Source organism: Thunnus albacares, chromosome 11 (genome assembly GCF_914725855.1).
Source record: "Thunnus albacares chromosome 11, fThuAlb1.1, whole genome shotgun sequence".
Taxonomy (NCBI): Eukaryota; Metazoa; Chordata; class Actinopteri; order Scombriformes; family Scombridae; genus Thunnus; species Thunnus albacares.
In genome coordinates this window covers 13,107,878-13,127,268 of record NC_058116.1, presented here as the reverse complement: position 1 = coordinate 13,127,268, position 19,391 = coordinate 13,107,878, and the positions used below count along the sequence as shown (strand labels likewise).

General features: G+C 37.2%; 1 protein-coding gene and 1 long non-coding RNA gene across 3 annotated transcripts; one reads left to right on the top strand and one right to left on the bottom strand.

The window, feature by feature from the left end:
* Positions 1-372: 372 nt before the first annotated feature.
* LOC122992244 lies at positions 373-1,418 on the top strand. Its single transcript, XR_006405999.1, has 3 exons — positions 373-847; positions 938-1,249; positions 1,343-1,418. It is a non-coding gene; the product is annotated as an uncharacterized LOC122992244 (long non-coding RNA).
* A 14,758-nt stretch (positions 1,419-16,176) lies between these two features.
* On the bottom strand, positions 16,177-19,182 carry LOC122992237. Of its 2 annotated transcripts, none has more exons than XM_044365969.1 (5): positions 19,044-19,182; positions 18,633-18,956; positions 18,449-18,539; positions 16,689-16,761; positions 16,177-16,591 (listed from the first exon to the last, which is right to left on the bottom strand). In XM_044365969.1, the coding sequence occupies exons 1-5, from the start codon at positions 19,108-19,110 to the stop codon at positions 16,493-16,495; spliced, it is 654 nt and encodes a 217-aa protein (XP_044221904.1). In that variant the 5' UTR covers positions 19,111-19,182; the 3' UTR covers positions 16,177-16,492. The 2 variants fall into 2 exon arrangements, with proteins under 2 accessions (XP_044221904.1, XP_044221905.1); XM_044365970.1 differs by having other exon boundaries at positions 16,689-16,758.
* Between the last annotated feature and the right edge of the window lie 209 nt (positions 19,183-19,391).

Below are 19,391 nucleotides of genomic sequence, written 5' to 3'. Positions count from 1 at the left end.
TTTGGTCCAGGGTGCCAGAGGATTTGGAAGAAATCAAAAAAATTTTGGACACCTGCAGGAAATATTTGCATCAGCTTTAAATGCTTCATTTACATTCATTGCTGCAGAAAAGCTTTAAGTTGTTAAACCATTACTTGAGTTTATAACTCTGAAATTACATTATTTTTCAGTTTCTGGTGACCTTAACCTTTTTCTTTTCTTTTCTTTTCTTTTTTTTTTTTTTTTTTCTTTTTTTTTTTACCTCTGGCAGTTTACTACTTATGTTTGTACCATTTAAGGTTATTCACTGGACTTGCTGGGTTGGAACTGCTTAAATCTAAATAAAAACTGGAAAAATGGGGGTGTTATAAAACTTTTCACTGTATACAGTTCTATTATATACACTGCTGGAGAAAAGTTATTACAGTCTGTAGTGAACAGTTTAACTTGACATTTTCATTGTTTATTGTTATATGTAATGTTAAGAATTCAACATGCGTATCAGCTGCACAAAAATGTTTTTAAAGTTGAAATATTAACATGTTTGTATATTCTGGGTCATATTAGGAGAAGTCATTAAATTTCAGCCTAAAAGAAAAAAAGTGTTTAGTGTGTTTTTACTCGTCTCACGTGTAAAAATATATCACATTTGACTCTGAACAGAATGTAACTTTATTTTCCACCAACATTAAGTCATACACTTTGAACTTAGCTGAATAGCAACTAACCACTTCCTTTTCTCTGAGCCACCTCAACAGTGATGGTTAAGTTCCAGTCTTTCATTTCATTCTGAAGGTTATTATGTTCAGTCAAGACCAAGCAGCTCTGCTCTCCATTCAGCTATTAATTAGGTGCCATGTCTTTGCAGGTAAAGTGGAGATTTGTGTTTGTGATTCATGCTTTTCTCTTGATTTCACTACAGATTTCATGTTATAATGATTGTTTCCTTTAATGTTAGAAGTTTGTCGAGTTGACTTCGGGGACATACTGGTGTCTGAGGGAAACGCCACCATTTTGACTTGCAACATGACAAATGCAAAGCAAATCAGCTGGACCAAAGGAAGAATACTTTTTGCTTTTAATGTCTTAAACAATCAGACATTTTCAAATGTCACCTCTCAAAGAATGAGCATAGACTCAAACTTTCCTTCAAAGCTGAATATTCTTGATGTTCAGCATGAAGATGCAGGACTTTATAAGTGTGAAGTAACTGATGAAAAAGGTTTAAGGATTACTGAGTGGAATTTAACTGTGTTGGAAATCTCTAAAGGTAGGTAGAGCGTGAAGCAGGTTAAATCATTTCTACACATTTCAAAGCTCAAACTGCATGCTACTTCAATAATTCACATCTGATTTTGTGCAGAAATCAGTTCATCGAGCTATTATCTTTACATACTTACACCTGGACTTGGATTGCTTCTTTGTGGCTTGGCTGCAGCAGTGAATAATAGCCTTTAGATTTCAGATTTGAAATTTATTTCATTCACATTCACAATGCATGGATGCTTGTATGTCACTGAATAGTAATGCAAACAGAATAACTATAAAGAATTGACAATAATGCAACTGAGCGTCAACAAACTATTGCTTCATTCACAGTTCTGCCAGAAACAGGATTTCCTCAACAAGTTAACCAAATGTTGGTAAATGTAACCATATTGATGTTAATCACTACAGTAATAAAAACATGATAACAGTCAATAATGGCACAAAATGATACTTGTGAGTATCAATGTATAACAAAATAAAAAGACCAGAATATTTTGAAGAATCCATGTTGACGACTTCAAACATTTAGTTTTTCCAGACAAACAGTCCAAAACCCAAAGATGTTCAATGTACAATAATATAAAACAAAGAAAAGCAGCAAATCCTCACATTGGAGAAGCTGCAACCAGAGAATGTTTGATATTTTTTAACTTGACAAATGATTAGAATGATTCATCAAATATAATAATAGTTGCTGATTCATTTTTGAGTAATCAATTAATCAATTTCTTTTTCACTTCTACTTTTAAAACAATTTATTTGTATTCCACTGTCCCATGAGTGAACTCAGTCTCTTATAATAATGTGTCTGAAACATTTGGAAATAGTCTGGAGCAAAGTGTCATTATCGATCATGATTCTGTCTCAGCAGAAAACTCAGGACCACGACAACAAACCAGGACCCAGTCCCAGACCAGTTTCCTCTTCAGTCGGGGGGAGAGGTAAGAAGAACTTCACACAATCATGTTTTTCTGCTTTGCTTTGCTTTTCATTTTTCCTTTCTGCATTGAACTTTATTTTTACTTTCTGTCTCTATAGGTGGTCCCTCCTCAACTGCAGGGTGATGTGGACCGTAGGACGAATAATAAGCAGAGGAGTCAGTACTTGGAGAGGCTCAATTCAATCTATGGTCTATAATGAAGTAGTGGTTTAAACTGTCCAGCAGATGGTGATAAAGGCTCAGCCAAAGTTGTGTGAGAAAAGATAAAGGATGTTACTGTGAAGACAAGTGCATTAAATTAAAGCCCCAATCCATTATTGGTGCACATCACTAATTTTGTCCAGGTGCAAAGGGAAAAGCTATGAGAGTTTTTTTGTGTGTGTGACTTTTGTATATGTGCTTCTAAAATACTTGCTTATTTGTTTACATGGTTTAAATTTAATAAAGAATCATCTAAAGAACTATTTCTACTTCTTTACATACTGTACATATGTTGCTGTAAAAAACTTTCTAATATTTGTAACAGAACGACTTTTAATTTAAAGATATTGAAAATAAGTCTTAATTAAATTAAATTCAAATTTTTGGCAATAACAGCACATATCATGTTTGGAGGAGAAATAGCTGTGCATATGACCCTAAAAATACCACACCTACAATGAAGTTCGGAGGTGGAAGCATTATGGTATGGGGCTATTTCTCTCCTCATGGTACCAGCAGAATCCAAATTGTTGAAGGGAAAACTAATAGAGTCATGTACGGGGATATTCTTGAGAAGAATCTGTTGCCATCCACCAGGACAGTGAGGATGAGATGCGGGTGGACCTTCCAACAGGACAATGATCCAAAACATACTGCAAAGGAGACTCAACTGGTTCCAGAGAAAGAAAATAAAGATGTTGGAATGGCCCAGTCAATCACCCGACTTGAACCCAATAGAACATTTGTGGAAGGAACTGAAGATAAAGATTCACCAGCGGGCCCCCCAGAACCTTCAACATTTGAAGACTGCTTAGAAGAATGGGCCAAAATCCTCCTCTGAACAATGTGAGAGATTAGTTTCTTTGTACTGGAAGCATCTTGAAGCTGTCATTGCAAACAAAGGCTTCTCCATCAAGTATTAACTACATTTCATTTAGTGTGTTCAATACTTTTTTTCTGTGTCACTCCCATTTAATACACATAACTTATTTTATTGATTGGAATGTTGTGATTTCTTTTTTCTCTCTTCTTCTCTTCTTCTCTCTCTCTCTTATTTTCCCCACTCTATGTATGAATGTTTATCTTGAGAACCGTTCATCTGATCTACTTTATACCTGGCAGGTGGATTGCTGGGAAATCAAGGAAGTGCAATGTTGATGTGTGAAGTTGTTAGTATGAGCAGTTCTCGAGAAATATATAAAAAATACCTCATAAACAACGTTGATTTGCTTTGAGTCAATATGGACAGCGCCACTCTGCCGTTGCAACCCACATTGTGGTTCGAGGTGGGATTACATCCGTAGCGTTAAAGACTTATTTTGGGAGAGACTCAGCAGCCACACCTTACTCTGTTTCTGCGTTTAGCGTCATCAGGTTAGGTTAGCTTGTAACCCCTTTCACTTTTCCAGCAGTTGAGGAAACAAAAGATGAGACTTTTCTTTGTCTTGAGAAGCTACAGAATAAGTTTGAATGTGATTTCGATTTCGATTTCTGTGTTTGTGCATGCATGTGTGTGTGTACACCTTAAGTGCTCTTGGTGACTTGACAAGTCATGTATTATTGATTCTGTATGTACGTGTGAGATGTGTGTGTGTGCCCATGTGCATGTGTACGTGGGTGTGAAAGTATGTGTCTAAGGGTTGAGGCTTCCTGTGTTAGGTGCATTTATTTGTGGAAGGGCCTTGCAGAATTTGATATCATGCTTGAGGACTGTTTCACTCTAATGGCCACGATACTGTTGTGCCCTCATAATTCCCTACAGTAGTTGTAGATATCAAAGAGAGGGAAAGAGGAATCAAAACGGTGAATCTATGCTAATGACATGTTTTTTAAAGACAGAGTTTTCACTTCCTTAATGGAACCAGATGAGATGATTCTGAAGAGATTCATGTGTTGGGTGGGTGTGAACCTTTCAGGGTTGGTGAGAGGCAATGTTCTCTTTTCTTGCTTGGTATCCGGTTCTCTTCTCACTCAGTCTCTGGTGAATGTGGTCAAGGGTGCCTGCTGACTGCCATTACTGAAGACCTTGTGCATTAACCTGGCATTTGGACAAAAAGAAAAAAAAATCCTCTCATGCACACACAAACACATGCAGTAACATCATGCACTCAACAAAGCAGAGAGAATGGAAGGTGTCATGTGTGTTTCATTAGGCATCTATAAAGCACTGATGCCCCTTCATAAAAGCACAATAAACACACCAAGACACACTGAACAGTGAATCAAATTCTGCTCCATCAGCCCTGCTATAAGAAAGAGACAGAGAGAGAGAGAGAGAGAGAGAGAGAGAGAGAGAGAGAGAGAGAGAGAGAGAGAGAGAGAGAGAGGAAGGAAGACCGGAAGAAAAGCAAAGAAGCTGTCTGCAGGGTGCCTACTGCACACTGGCCTTCAGTAACTGACTTTATTGACTGCTTGACATAACTCTATGCTTCTTTAGCAATGCTAATATCATTATAACAGCAGTCAATGCCATCACACACACACAGTGGCACATACTCTCCTTTCATATGCTGACCTACTACTTTTATGTTGTGAGAAGTAGTGGGAAGGAGGGAAAAAGTGATTCCAGCAGCCCCTGCTGGTGCAGGGTACAATTAACTTCCTCACCATTCAACATGTAGTCTTTTACCAGCATCAGCTGCCTCCCTCTTCCTATACACAATCACCTCTGCTTTGAAAAGCTTGTAAAACGCACAGCCTGGCCTTTATGATGTTATATAGAGCATTTCCTGGGTGAACACAGTGACAGACACTGTAATTCCTAATCAATCTGAATAGAAGACCAAATCTGATAAAAGTCTAAGAGGAGAGTGATGTCATCATTTGTGATATATTTGTTATTTAGCTAGTGGCTATAAAGAGTAACGTATATGTTTTAAATGCATCATTAAATGTGTCACTGTAACTGACTAGCATGGACATCCGTATAATTGTTTGTCTCTAGTTTTTCAAACAGAAGAATCCTGCTGGAATCTACAGGTTAACAGATCATGAGGTGTCAGTGAATTGAGTTATTTGTTAGAGTATGTGTTGCTTGAATGAGTAGATGTTTGTCAATATTACACAGATAGTATCAGTTTTCTTCAACCTTTTGACTAAATGTTTCTATTTATGGCCTTCAAGGTGATGCAAACCCAGGAGGTCTCATGTTCCACAGCAGGATTGTACAACAACAGACTGAAAAATGAGTGATACTCATAAGAGGCTGGTCATCATCTTCTCCATAATCTTTATTTCATGCTACTTGAGTTATGCAGAACCTTCTCCCTGCTCTTAGTTTGCACAATGATGTTGAAAGCTGATTACTGAAATAAGATGTCAGCTCTGATAAATGTTCTGTTTTATACTGAAACAGAGCGTCTCATGTCTCCTTTTGAGCCATAAATGTACTGACATGCAGTTGGTTTAAAAACCAACTGTTTGCTGTTCACCCTGGTTTCAACATCCGGGACAGTCTACTTCAGAAGATGTGATTTCTAAGAGTATCCTGTACTTATAAATGATTGTAGACAATTAATAAGACTTATTTTCAGTATCTTTCAATAAAAAAGTCTCTGCTACAAATATTAGAACATTTTTACAGTAACACATGTACAGTATGTAAAGAAGTAGAAATAGTACTTGAGTTGATTCTTTATTAAATTTAAACCATGTAAACAAATAAGCAAGTATTTTAGAAGTACATACACAAAAGTCACACACACACACAAAACTCTCATAGCTTTTCCCTTTGCACCTGGACAAAATTAGTGACGTGCACCAGTAATGGATTGGGGCTTTAATTTAATGCACTTGTCTTCACAGTAACATCCTTTATCTTTCCTCACACAACTTTGGCTGAGCCTTTATCACCATCTGCTGGACAATTTAAACCACTACTTCATTATAGACCATAGATTGAATTGAGCCTCTCCAAGTACTGACTCCTCTGCTTATTATTCGTCCTACGGTCCACATCACCCTGCAGTTGAGGAGGGACCACCTATAGAAACAGAAAGTAAAAATAAAGTTCAATGCAGAAAGGAAAAACGAAAAGCAAAGCAAAGCAGAAAAACATGATTGTGTGAAGTTTTTCTTACCTCTACCCCGACTGAAGAGGAAACTGGTCTGGGACTGGGTCCTGGTTTGTTGTCGTGGTCCTGAGTTTTCTGCTGAGACAGAATCATGATTGATTATGACACCTCGCTGTGAGGATTTGCTGCTTTTCTTTGCTCTGTTTTATATTATTGTACATTGAACATCTTTGGGTTTTGGACTGTTTGTCTGGAAAAACTAAATGTTTGAAGTCGTCAACGTGGATTCTTCAAAACATATTGGTCTTTTTATTTTGTTATACATTGATACTCACAAGTATCATTTTGTGCCATTAGTGACTGTTATCATGTTTTTATTACTGTTGTGATTAACAGCAATATGGTTTTTACCAACATTTGGTTAACTTGTTGAGGAAATCCTGTTTCTGGCAGAACTGTGAATGAAGCAATAGTTTGTTGACGCTCAGTTGCATTATTGTCAATTCTTTATAGTTATTCTGTTTGCATTACTATTCACTGACATACAAGCATCCATGCATTCTCTGCATATACACCATAGATACATGCATTGGAGCTTAGGCATGTAGCTACAGGTACATGCCTAATCTCCATAGCAACCAGGGCCATAACGAGGACTTACTTACTGAGATCATGAGTGCCCACCAACATCAAAAAACATCTCTAAAATATTTTGAGTAGTGAGATTTTTCTTTAAATTTACATTACATTCATATTTATTTTGAATTATATTGTGTGTATTTCCCGGTATTAAGGTATAAATGCTGTTTCAAATATCACGCTGGAGAAATACTGATGATTGTAGGGCTGCACCTCAATACTTTCAATCAAAATGTATCACAAAGTATAAGAAAGTGTCAAGTATCAAAAGTCAGCATTGAATGCTTTGTCAGATTCTTCCAGGAACATTTAAACTTTAGAGTATATTTTATGTAGGCAAAACATTTTATTTAACATTGACACATTGAGTAGTTTGATATATTTTGATAAATTAAAATTAAAGGTTCAAATCATGTTTATATCTCCTACAGTATTGTATAAGGACCGATATCGATGCTCAGCCCTTGTTCTTTTTTATTTTGTAATTTTTTTGCCTATAAGTGATCAGAATTAAGTATATCAAGTCTAAACATACTGGAAAGAGCCTGTAAAACAACAATGTGTATGTTTGTAATTGCAGGATGTAAACTTCCCCCAGATGGCGTCACTTTCTGCATTTCCTTGCACCCTCAGCTGTGCACAAAATACCACAGACCAAGGACATTTCAAGGTCAGTAAAATAGTTGTATGTGTATTTACTAATTAAATAGATTTTCAGATTTCTGTATCCACTCTACGATGCAGATGAATGAAACTTAGTTTATGCTGCTCACAGTATTGAAAATGACATTTAAAACATTTGTCTTTGCAGAAACAATGTCCTCATTACTACAGACAATCCACGGGTCTCACTGTGAACAGATTTGAATGGAACTACAATGAAATTGAAGAAAAAGTCACTATGAAAACAGTTGAGTTCTAGTTGATAGATTTATGGATTATTCAGAGTATTGGAAACACCAAACACGGAAATGTGATTCCTCTTACCTCCCCTGGAGGGGTGGAGGCGGAAATCAAAACCAAAAGTCTATCTGCATGGCTCGATGGAGGCAGAAAATCAGAAACTGGTTTGTTTGTAATTTAGATAAACTGACCGTTTAAAGTCGGACAGATGTGATGTGGTTGAGTTTTATACTGAAATCAGCCTTAGTTCCCAGTGCTGACAACGTTTCTGCACCAAAACAAATGAGAATGAAATAAATTTCAAATCTGAAATCTAAAAGCTATTACTCACCTGCAGAGGCAAACTGCTGCAGCCAAGCCACAAAGAAGCAATCCAATTACAGGTGTACGTATGTATAGATAATAGCTCGATGAACTGATTTCTGCATAAAATCAGATGTGAATTATTGAAGTAGCATGCAGTTTGAGCTTTGAAATGTGTAGACATGATTTAACCTGCTTCATGCTCTACCTACCTTTAGAGATCGCCAACACCCCGTCTCCAACGGTTAAATTCCACTCAGTAGTCCTTACACCTTTTTCATAAATTACTTCACACTTATAAAGTCCTGCATCTTCATGCTGAACATCAAGAATATTCAGCTTTGAAGGAAAGTTTGAGTCTATGCTCATTCTTTGAGAGGTGACATTTGAAAATGTCTGATTGTTTAAGACATTAAAAGTAAAAAGTGTTCTTCCTTTGGTCCAGCTGATTTGCTTTGCATTTGTCATGTTGCAAGTGAAAACGGTGGCGTCTCCCTCAGACACCAGTATGTCCCCGAAGTCAACTCGATGAACCTCTAACATTAAAGGAAACAATCATTATAACATGAAATCTGTAGTGAAATCAAGAGAAAAGCATGAATCACAAACATAAATCTCCACTTTACCTGCAAAGACATGGCACATAATTAATAGCTGAATGGAGAGCAGAGCTGCTTGGTCTTGACTGAACATAATAACCTTCAGAATGAAATGAAAGACTGGAACTTAACCATCACTGTTGAGGTGGCTCAGAGAAAAGGAAGTGGTTAGTTGCTATTCAGCTAAGCTCAAAGTGTTTGACTTAATGTTGGTGGAACATAAAGTTACATTCTGTTCAGAGTCAAATGTGATATATTTTTTACATGTAAGACGAGTAAAAACACACTAAACACTTTTTTCTTACAGCCTGAAATTTAATGACTTCTCTTAATGTGACCCAGAATATAGAAAAGTGTAATATGTTAATATTTCAACTTTTTAAAAACATTTTTGTAGAGCTGACACACATTATCTGATACACATGTTGCATTCTTTACATTTCATATAATTCATCACTCTCCTGTTTTATGTGATATCGGACTGTTATATAGTGTGATAGTAAATGTTTTTTCTGCATAAACAAAAAGTATAAAAGCCTGAAGAAAAAGATCTCTGTCTGCTCTGTGAAAGCTTCATTAAGGATTAATGACACATTTATTAATGACTGATGAGGTATTCATGGATGATTTGTGGTTCAGCAATGTGTTATAGAGCTCAGTATGTGAGGGTTAAGTCACATGTTATAATACTGTAGCACTTTGAGTTTCACTATGAATGAACAGTGTGGTACAAATTAAATGTATTATCATTATTATACAATAATCTAATTCAAATTGAGTTCAAGCTTGGTCCTTTTTGAAAATAAACTGTGAAAATGATTACATTACTCATTTTTCACTTCAGTTAGTCTTGTAATAAGTAAGGGATAACCAACAAGTAGGTGTGTGTTAAACGGTTTTAAGACATGACGTGGAGGCAAAGTACCACCCTCCGCTTCGACGTGAACCGTTTAACACACACCTACTCGTTGATTGTCCCTTACATATAGAATGCACAAAATATGCATGTTCAGTGAAAACCACCTCTGCATTGTGTTGAACTCATTTCATGCTTTATGATGCTTATGGTGGCATAACAGCCAGGTTTTGACAATATTCATCTGTTGCAACAAGAAATATTGTATTTCTTCTGCACCGTTACTGTTAAACCCTCCATCCTAAGCAATAATATGAATTGCTCATCCATTAAATGTACAGATAGTGGTCCTGAATAATGGCTTCCCTTTACAAAAGATTTATGTCAGTAAAGTAAAAAAGAAACATGTGCATCCACTTGAACTCTCTTGGCTCTTTCGTCTATGATATGAACATTTTGGTGGAGGAGTAATGATCAGTAAGAAGCTGAATGCAAGCAGCAGCTTTAAGGTCCTTCCCTCTGAATTACATATCATACTGTACATTTACCCAGATAAATTGACTCATCCTACTTAGGAATAGTTCACTGTCTTGATCACGATATTTTTTTTTCCACTTTTACAAGAATCAAATCTGTTATCTTACAACTTCTTTTTACAACATTGATCCCCAGGTTGCATATAGTGCAAATACTGGAGACTTAGTTACATAGTTCATGTCCTACATTTCAGTTCTACATCTGGAGGCTTGGTACTGAGAACCTGTCATACAATATAAGTGATCCAAGTTAAACAACCATATTCATAGTGAACTTGGAAATCAATTATTTAGATTGAAAAGACCCCCTAAAATGTATCTGCAAAAACACCTTCTACAGATATTACAGTCTAACACACTTGACATTTGTTCTACAATAGGACTCAAATATTGTTTGGAAAGTTCTCCCAGGACTGTTGCAGTTGTTCCCACAAAGGTGTTGCAGGTTGCTTTGCTTTCATCTGTCTCTCCAGTTCATCCCAAACCAGTATGATGACTGTGCTGGTTTCATGAGGCCTACCATCTTGTTCTTTTCTTCTAAGGTAGTTCTGACAGCCTGGATGTATGTTCTGGGTCATTATCTTGCTGTAGGAGGAACCCCTGACCAACTAGACCAGTGAGTATTGCATGGCTCTGTTAAATGCAGTGGTAGCCCTTTTGGTCCAGGGTGCCAGAGGATTTGGAAGTAATCAACAAAATCTGGGACACCTATAGGGTAACCTAAACCCTTTTTTTAAATTTTTTTTTTTTTTTTTTTACCTCTGGCAGTTAACTGTTTACATTTGTACATTTCTACCATTTAAGGTTATTCACTGGACTTCCTGGGTTGGAACTGCTTAAATCTAAATAAAAACTGGAAAAATGAGGGTGTTTTCACTGTATTTATTACTATTATATATATACTACCAGAGAAAAGTTATAGTCTGTAGTGAACAGTTTAACTTGACGTTATCATTGTTTGTCTGTTTATCATAATTTTGTACCATTTCACCTTGTTGTTTTTTTTTTAATATAATTTTGAACTCTTTGATGAAAATGGATAATTTCAGAGGGTATTTACAGATCAGTGCAATAAATCTAAATATTGAACCAAACTTTAAACCAACTGTGTGTCAGTACGTTTATGGCTCAAAAGGAGACGTGAGACGCTCTGTTTCAGTCTAAAACAGAACATTTACCTGAACTGACATCTTCTTATTTCAGATATGGACTTTGAACATCATCATGTTAACTAAGAGCAGGGAGAAGGTTCTGCATAACTCAAGTAGCATGAAATAAAGATGACGGAGAAGATGATGACCAGCCTCATGTGAGTATCACTCATTTTTCAGTCTGTTGTTGTACAATCCTGCTGTGGAACATGAGACCTTGTGGGTTTGCATCACCTTGAAGGCCATAAATAGAAACATTTAGTCAAAAGGTTGAAGAAAACTGATACTATCTGTGTAATACTGACAAACATCTACTCATTCAAGTAACACATACTCTAACAAATAACTCAATTCACTGACATGTTGTGATCTGTTAACCTGTAGATTCCAGCAGGATTCTTCTGTTTGAAAAACTAGAGACAAACAATTATATGGATGTCCATGCTAGTCAGTTACAGTTGACGCATTTAATGATGTATTTAAAAAATATTACACATTATAGCCACTAGCTAGATAACAAATATATCACAAATGATGACATCACTCTACTCTTAAACTTTTATCAGATTTGGTCTTCTATTCAGATTGATTAGGAATAATAGTGTCTGTCACTGTGTTCACCCAGGAAGTGCTCTATATAACATCATAAAGGCCAGGCTGTGCATTTTACAAGCTTTTCAAAGCAGACTTGATTGTGTGTAGGAAGAGGGAGGCAGCTGATGCTGGTATAAGACTACATGTTGAATGGTGAGGAAGTTAATTGTACCCTGCACCAGCAGGGGCTGCTGGAATCACTTTTTCCCTTCTTCCTACTACTTCCCACAACATAAAAGTAGTAGGTCAGCATATGAAAGGAGAGTATGTGCCACTGTGTGTGTGTGATGGCATTGACTGCTGTTGTAATGATATTAGCATTGCTAAAGAAGCTGATTGAAGATCTATTTAAAGCTTGACAAGAGGCCTGCAGAGGCTGTGGTCTTCAAAAGGTAAAAAAACAAGCTACTTTAATTGATTTGACAGTGATAGAAACACCGTTCAGTGTGTCTTAGTGTGTTTATTGTGCTTGTGTGAAAGGGCATCAGTGCTTTATAGATGCTTGATGAAACACACATGGTTGTTTGCACACATCCACTCCATTAAGGAAGTGAAAACCCTGTCTTTGTGCGCCTAACACAGGAAGCCTCAACCCCTATACACATAATTTCACACCCACGTACACATGCACATGGGCACACACACACATATGTTGTCATCTCACACGTACATACAGAATCAATAATACATGACTTGTCAAGTCACCAAGAGCGCTTAAGGTGTACACACACACATGCATGCACAAACACAGATATCGAAATCTAAATCACATTCAAACTTATTCTGCAGCTTCTCAAAACAAAGAAAAGTCTCATCTTTTGTTTCCTCAACTGCTGGAGAGATGAAGGGGTTAGCGCTGAAGTTAGCAACAAGCTAACCTAACCTGATGACGCTAAACACAGAAACAGAGTAAGGTGTGGCTGCTGAGTCTCCCCCAACATAAGTCTTTAACGCTACGGATGTAATCCCACCTCCAACCACAATGTGGGTTGCAACGGCAGAGTGGCACTGTCCACATTGACTCAAAGCAAATCAACGTTGTTTATGAGGTATTTTTTATATATTTCTCGAGAACTGCTCATATCAACAACTTCATACATCAACATTGCACTTCCTTGATTCCCCAGCAATCCACCTGCCAGGTATAAAGTAGATCAGACGAATGATTATGCAAAAGACAAACATACATACATAGTGGGGGAAATAAGTATTCTACATGTTGACATTTTTGTCAGTAAACATATTTCCAGTGCAGCTATTCACATGCAATTAAGACCAGACATTGGTATTAACTCAATAAGGCAACAGTATGTTTTTGATCATTGTCCTGTTGGAAGGTCCACCCACATCTCATCCTCACTGTCCTGGTGGATGGCAACAGATTCTTCTCAAGAATATCCCCATACATGGCTCCATTCATTTTTCCTTCAACAATGTGGATTCTGCTGGTACTATGAGGAGAGAAACAGCCCCATACCATAATACTTCCACCTCCGAACTTCATTGTAGGTGTGGTATTTTTAGGGTCATATGCAGAGCTATTTCTCCTCCAAACATGGCGTGTAGTGTTGCTGCCAAAAATTTAAATTTTGTCACGTCTGATCACACCACATTCTTCCAGTAATCTACAGGCTTCTCTAAATGTTGAGTAGCAAACTTCAAACAAGCTTCAACATGTCTTTTCCTCAGTAATAGAGTCTTACAGGGTGATCGTGCATGGTGACTGTGGTGGTGGAGTGCATTGCCTATTGTTTTCTCTGTGACAAATGTACCTGCTTCTTCCAGGTCTTTCCGGAGCTCTTTTTTAGTGGTCCTTGGATCTTGGGCTACTCTTCTGACTTATTTTCTTACTGCCTGGCCAACAATCTTGTGAGGAGCTCCTGTGCGTATTAGGGATGTGCAGAGATCCCAGTATTTGTATTTGTATCTGCATTTGTTGAGACAGCAAAAGAGCGTCATCAGGTTAGGTTAGATTGTTGCTAACTTCAGCTCTAACCCCCTTCACTTCTCCAGCAGTTGAGGAAACAACAGAGGAGACGTTTCTTTGTCTTGAGAAGCTGCAGAATAAGTTTGAAGGTGATTTCGATTTCGATTTCGATTTCTGTGTTTGTGCATGCATGTGTGTGTATACACCTTAAGCGCTCTTGGTGACTTGACAAGTCATGTATTATTGATTCTGTATGTACGTGTAAGATGACAACATATGTGTGTGTGTGCCCATGTGCATGTGTACGTGGGTGTGAAAGTATGTGTCTAAGGGTTGAGGCTTCCTGTGTTAGGTGCATTTATTTGTGGAAGGGCCTTGCAGAATTTGATATCATGCTTGAGGACTATTTCACTCTAATGCCCACGATACTGTTGTGCCCTCATAATTCCCTACAGTAGTTGCAGATATTGAAGAGAGGGAAAGAGGAATCATAACGGTGAATCTATGCTAATGACATGTTTTTTAAAGACAGGGTTTTCACTCCCTTAATGGAAACAAATGAAATGATTCTGAAGAGGTTCATGTGTTGTTGGGTGGGTGTGAACCTTTCAGGGTTGGTGAGAAGCAACGTTCTCTTTTCTTGCTTGGTATCCGGTCCTCTTCTCACTCAGTCTCTGGTGAATGTGGTCAAGGGTGCCTGCTGACTGCCATTACTGAAGAGAAAAAAAATCCTCTCATGCACACACAAACACATGCAGTAACATCATGCACTCAACAAAGCAGAGAGAGTGGAAGGTGTCATGTGTGTTTCATTAGGCATCTATAAAGCACTGATGCCCCTTCATACAAGCACAATAAACACACCAAGACACACTGAACAGTGTTTCTACCACTGTCAAATAAATTGAAGTAGCTTGCTTTTTTTTCTCCTTGGAACCACATGGCCTCTGCAGGCCTCTTGTCAAACTTTAAATAGATCTTCAACATATAATGAAATTCTGCTCCATCAGCCCTGCTATAAGAGAGAGAGAGAGAGAGAGGAGAGAAAGGAAGAAAGCAAAGAAGCTGTCTGCAGGACACCTACTGCACACTGGCCTTCAGTAACTGACTTTATTGACTGCTTGACATAACTCTATGCTTCTTTAGCAATGCTAATATCATTATAAAAGCAGTCAATGCCATCACACACAGACAGTGGCACATACTCTCCTTTCATATGCTGACCTACTACTTTTATGTTGTGAGAAGTAGTAGGAAGGAGGGAAAAAGTGATTCCAGCAGCCCCTGCTGGTGCAGAGTACAATTAACTTCCTCACCATTCAACATGTAGTCTTTTACCAGCATCAGCTGCCTCCCTCTTCCTATACACAATCACCTCTGCTTTGAAAAGCTTGTAAAACGCACGGCCTGGCCTTTATGATGTTATATAGAGCACTTCCTGGGTGAACACAGTGACTGACACTGTAATTCCTAATCAATCTGAATAGAAGACCAAATCTGATAAAAGTCTAAGAGAAGAGTGATGTCATCATTTGTGATATATTTGTTATCTAGCTAGTGGCTATAATGTGTAATATTTTTTAAATGCATCATTAAATGTGTCAACTGTAACTGACTAGCATGGACATCCGTATAATTGTTTGTCTCTAGTTTTTCAAACAGAAGAATCCTGCTGGAATCTACAGGTTAACAGATCATGACGTGTCAGTGAATTGAGTTATATGTTAGAGTATGTGTTGCTTGAATGAGTAGATGTTTGTCAATATTACACAGATAGTATCAGTTTTCTTCAACCTTTTGACTAAATGTTTATGGCCTTCAAGGTGATGCAAACCCACGAGGTCTCATGTTCCACAGCAGGATTGTACAACAACAGACTGAAAAATGAGTGATACTCATAAGAGGCTGGTCATCATCTTCTCCGTCATCTTTATTTCATGCTACTTGAGTTATGCAGAATCTTCTCCCTGCTCTTAGTTTACACAATGATGTTGAAAGCCAATTACTGAAATAAGATGTCAGCTCTGATAAATGTTCTGTTTTATACTGAAACAGAGCGTCTCACGTCTCCTTTTGAGCCATAAATGTACTGACATGCAATTGGTTTAAAAACCGACTGCTTGCTGTTCACCCTGGTTTCAACATCCAGGACAGTCTACTTCAGAAGATGTGATTTCTAAGAGTATCCTGTACTTATAAATGATTGTAGCCAATTGATAAGACTTATTTTCAGTATCTTTCAATAAAAAAGTCTCTGTTACAAATCTTAGAACATTTTTACAGTAACACATGTACAGTATGTAAAGAAGTAGAAATAGTACTTCAGATGATTCTTTATTAAATTTAAACCATGTAAACAAATAAGCAAGTATTTTAGAAGCACATATACAAAAGTCACACACACATAAAAAGTCTCATAGCTTTTCCCTTTGCACCTGGACAAAATTAGTGATGTGCACCAATAATGGATTGGGGCTTTAATTTAATGCATTTGTCTTCACAGTAACATCCTTTATCTTTTCTCACACAACTTTGGCTGAGCCTTTATCACCATCTGCTGGACAGTTTAAACAACTACTTCATTATATACCATAGATTGAATTGAGCCTCTCCAAGTACTGACTCCTCTGCTTATTATTCGTCCTACGGTCCACATCACCCTGCAGTTGAGGAGGGACCACCTATAGAGACAGAAAGTAAAAATAAAGTTCAATGCAGAAAGGAAAAACGAAAAGCAAAGCAAAGCAGAAAAACATGACTATGTGAAGTTCTTCTTACCTCTCCCCCCGACTGAAGAGGAAACTGGTCTGGGACTGGGTCCTGGTTTGATGTCGTGGTCCTGAGTTTTCTGCTGAGATAGAATTGTGATCGATTATGACACTTTGCTCCAGACTATTGCCAGGTGTTTCAGACACATTATTCTAAGAGACTGAGTTCACACATGGGACAGTGGAATACAAATAAATGATTTAAAAGTAGAGGTGAAAAAGAAATTGATTAATTGATTACTCAAAAATGAATCAGCAACTATTTTGATATTTGATGAATCATTTTAATCATTTGTCAAGTAAAAATATCAAACATTCTCTGGTTGCAGCTTCTCCAATGTGAGGATTTGCTGCTTTTCTTTGTTTTATATTATTGTACATTGAACATCTTTGGGTTTTGGACTGTTTGTCTGGAAAAACTAAATGTTTGAAGTCATCAACATGGATTCTTCAAAATATTCTGGTCTTTTTATTTTGTTATACATTGATACTCACAAGTATCATTTTGTGCCATTAGTGACTGTTATCATGTTTTTATTACTGTTGTGATTAACAGCAATATGGTTACATTTATCAACATTTGGTTAACTTGTTGAGGAAATCCTATTTCTGGCAGAACTGTGAATGAAGCAATAGTTTGTTGACGCTCAGTTGCATTATTGTCAATTCTTTATAGTTATTCTGTTTGCATTACTATTCAGTGACATACAAGTATCCATGCATTCTCTGCATATACACCATAGATACATGCATTGGAGCTTAGGCATGTAGCTACAGGTACATGCCTAATCTCTATAGCAATCAGGGCCATAACAAGGACTTTAGAAATACTAAGGTCCTGAGTGCCCACCAACATCAAAAAATGTCTCTAAAATGTTTTGATTAGCTATATGTTTTTATTTTTTAAATTTATATTGCATTCATATTTTATGTTGAATTATATTGTGTGTATTTCCCGGTATTAAGGTACAACTGCTGTTTCAAATATCACGCTGGAGAAATACTGATGATTGTAGGGCTGCACCTCAATACTTTGAATCAAAATGTATCACAAAGTATAAAAAAGTGTCAAGTATCGAAAGTCAGCATTGAATGCTTTGTCAGGATGTACACTTCCCCCAGGTCGCGTCACTTTCTGCATTTCCTTGTACCCTGAGCTGTGCACAAAATACCACAGACCAAGGACATTTCAAGGTCAGTAAAATAGTTGTATGTGTATTAACTAATTAAATAGATTTTCAGATTTCTGTATCCACTCTACGATGCAGATGAATGAAACTTAGTTTATGCTGCTCACAGTATTGAAAATGGCATTTAAAACATTTGTCTTTGCAGAAACAATGTCCTCGTTACTACAGACAATCCACAGGTCTCACTGTGAACAGATTTGAATGGAACTACAATGAAATTGAAGAAAAAGTCACTATGAAAACAGTTGAGTTCTAGTTGATAGATTTATGGATTATTCAGAGTATTGGAAACACCAAACATCGAAATGTGATTCCTCGTACCTCCCCTGGAGGGGTGGAGGCGGAAATCTCACAGAATTTCAAAACCAAAAGTCTATCTGCATGGCTCAATGGAGGCAGAAAATCAGAAACTGGTTTGTTTATAATTTAGATAAACTGACCGTTTAAAGTCGGACAGATGTGATGTGGTTGAGTTTTATATTGAAATCAGCCTTAGTTCCCGGTACTGACAACGTTTCTGCACCAAAACAAATGAGAATGAAATAAATTTCAAATCTGAAATCTAAAAGCTATTACTCACCTGCAGAGGCAAACTGCTGCAGCCAAGCCACAAAGAAGCAATCCAATTACAGGTGTAAGTATGTATAGACAATAGCTCCATGAACTGATTTCTGCATAAAATCAGATGTGAATTATTGATGTAGCATGCAGTTTGAGCTTTGGAATGTGTAGACATGATTTAACCTGCTTCATGCTCTACCTACCTTTAGAGATCTCCAACACCCCGTCTCCAACAGTTAAATTCCACTCAGTAATCCTTACACCTTTTTCATAAATTACTTCACACTTATAAAGTCCTGCATCTTCATGCTGAACATCAAGAATATTCAGCCTTGAAGGAAAGTTTGAGTCTATGCTCATTCTTTGAGAGGTGACATTTGAAAATGTCTGATTGTTTAAGACCTTAAAAGTAAAAAGTAATCTTCCTTTGGTCCAGATGATTTGCTTTGCATTTGTCATGTTGCAAGTGAAAACGATGGCGTCTCCCTCAGACACCAGTATGTCCGCGAAGTCAACTTGATGAACCTCTAACATTAAAGGAAACAATCATTATAACATGAAATCTGTAGTGAAATCAAGAGAAAATGAATCACAAACATAAATCTCCACTTTACCTGCAAAGACATGGCACATAATTAATAGCTGAATGGAGAGCAGAGCTGCTTGGTCTTGACTGAACATAATAACCTTCAGAATGAAATGAAAGACTGGAACTTAAACATCACTGTTGAGGTGGCTCAGAGAAAAGGAAGTGGTTAGTTGCTGTTCAGCTAAGCTCAAAGTGTTAGACTTAATGTTGGTGGAACATAAAGTTACATTCTGGTCAGAGTCAAATGTGATATATTTTTACACGTGAGACGAGTAAAAGCACACTAAACACTTTTTTCTTACAGCCTGAAATTTAATGACTTCTCCTAATGTGACCCAGAATATAGAAAAGTGTAACATGTTAATATTTCAAC

Bases quoted from the DNA above. Each gene is read 5' to 3' on its own strand.
- LOC122992237 (XM_044365969.1), bottom strand. From the start codon at position 19,110: ATGTTCAGTCAAGACCAAGCAGCTCTGCTCTCCATTCAGCTATTAATT. The intron at 18,540-18,632 runs GTAGGTAGAGCA...GATTTTATGCAG, and splicing joins GGTGTTGGAGATCTCTAAAG to AAATCAGTTCATGGAGCTAT. The intron at 16,592-16,688 runs GTAAGAAGAACT...CTGTCTCTATAG, and splicing joins CTCTTCAGTCGGGGGGAGAG to GTGGTCCCTCCTCAACTGCA.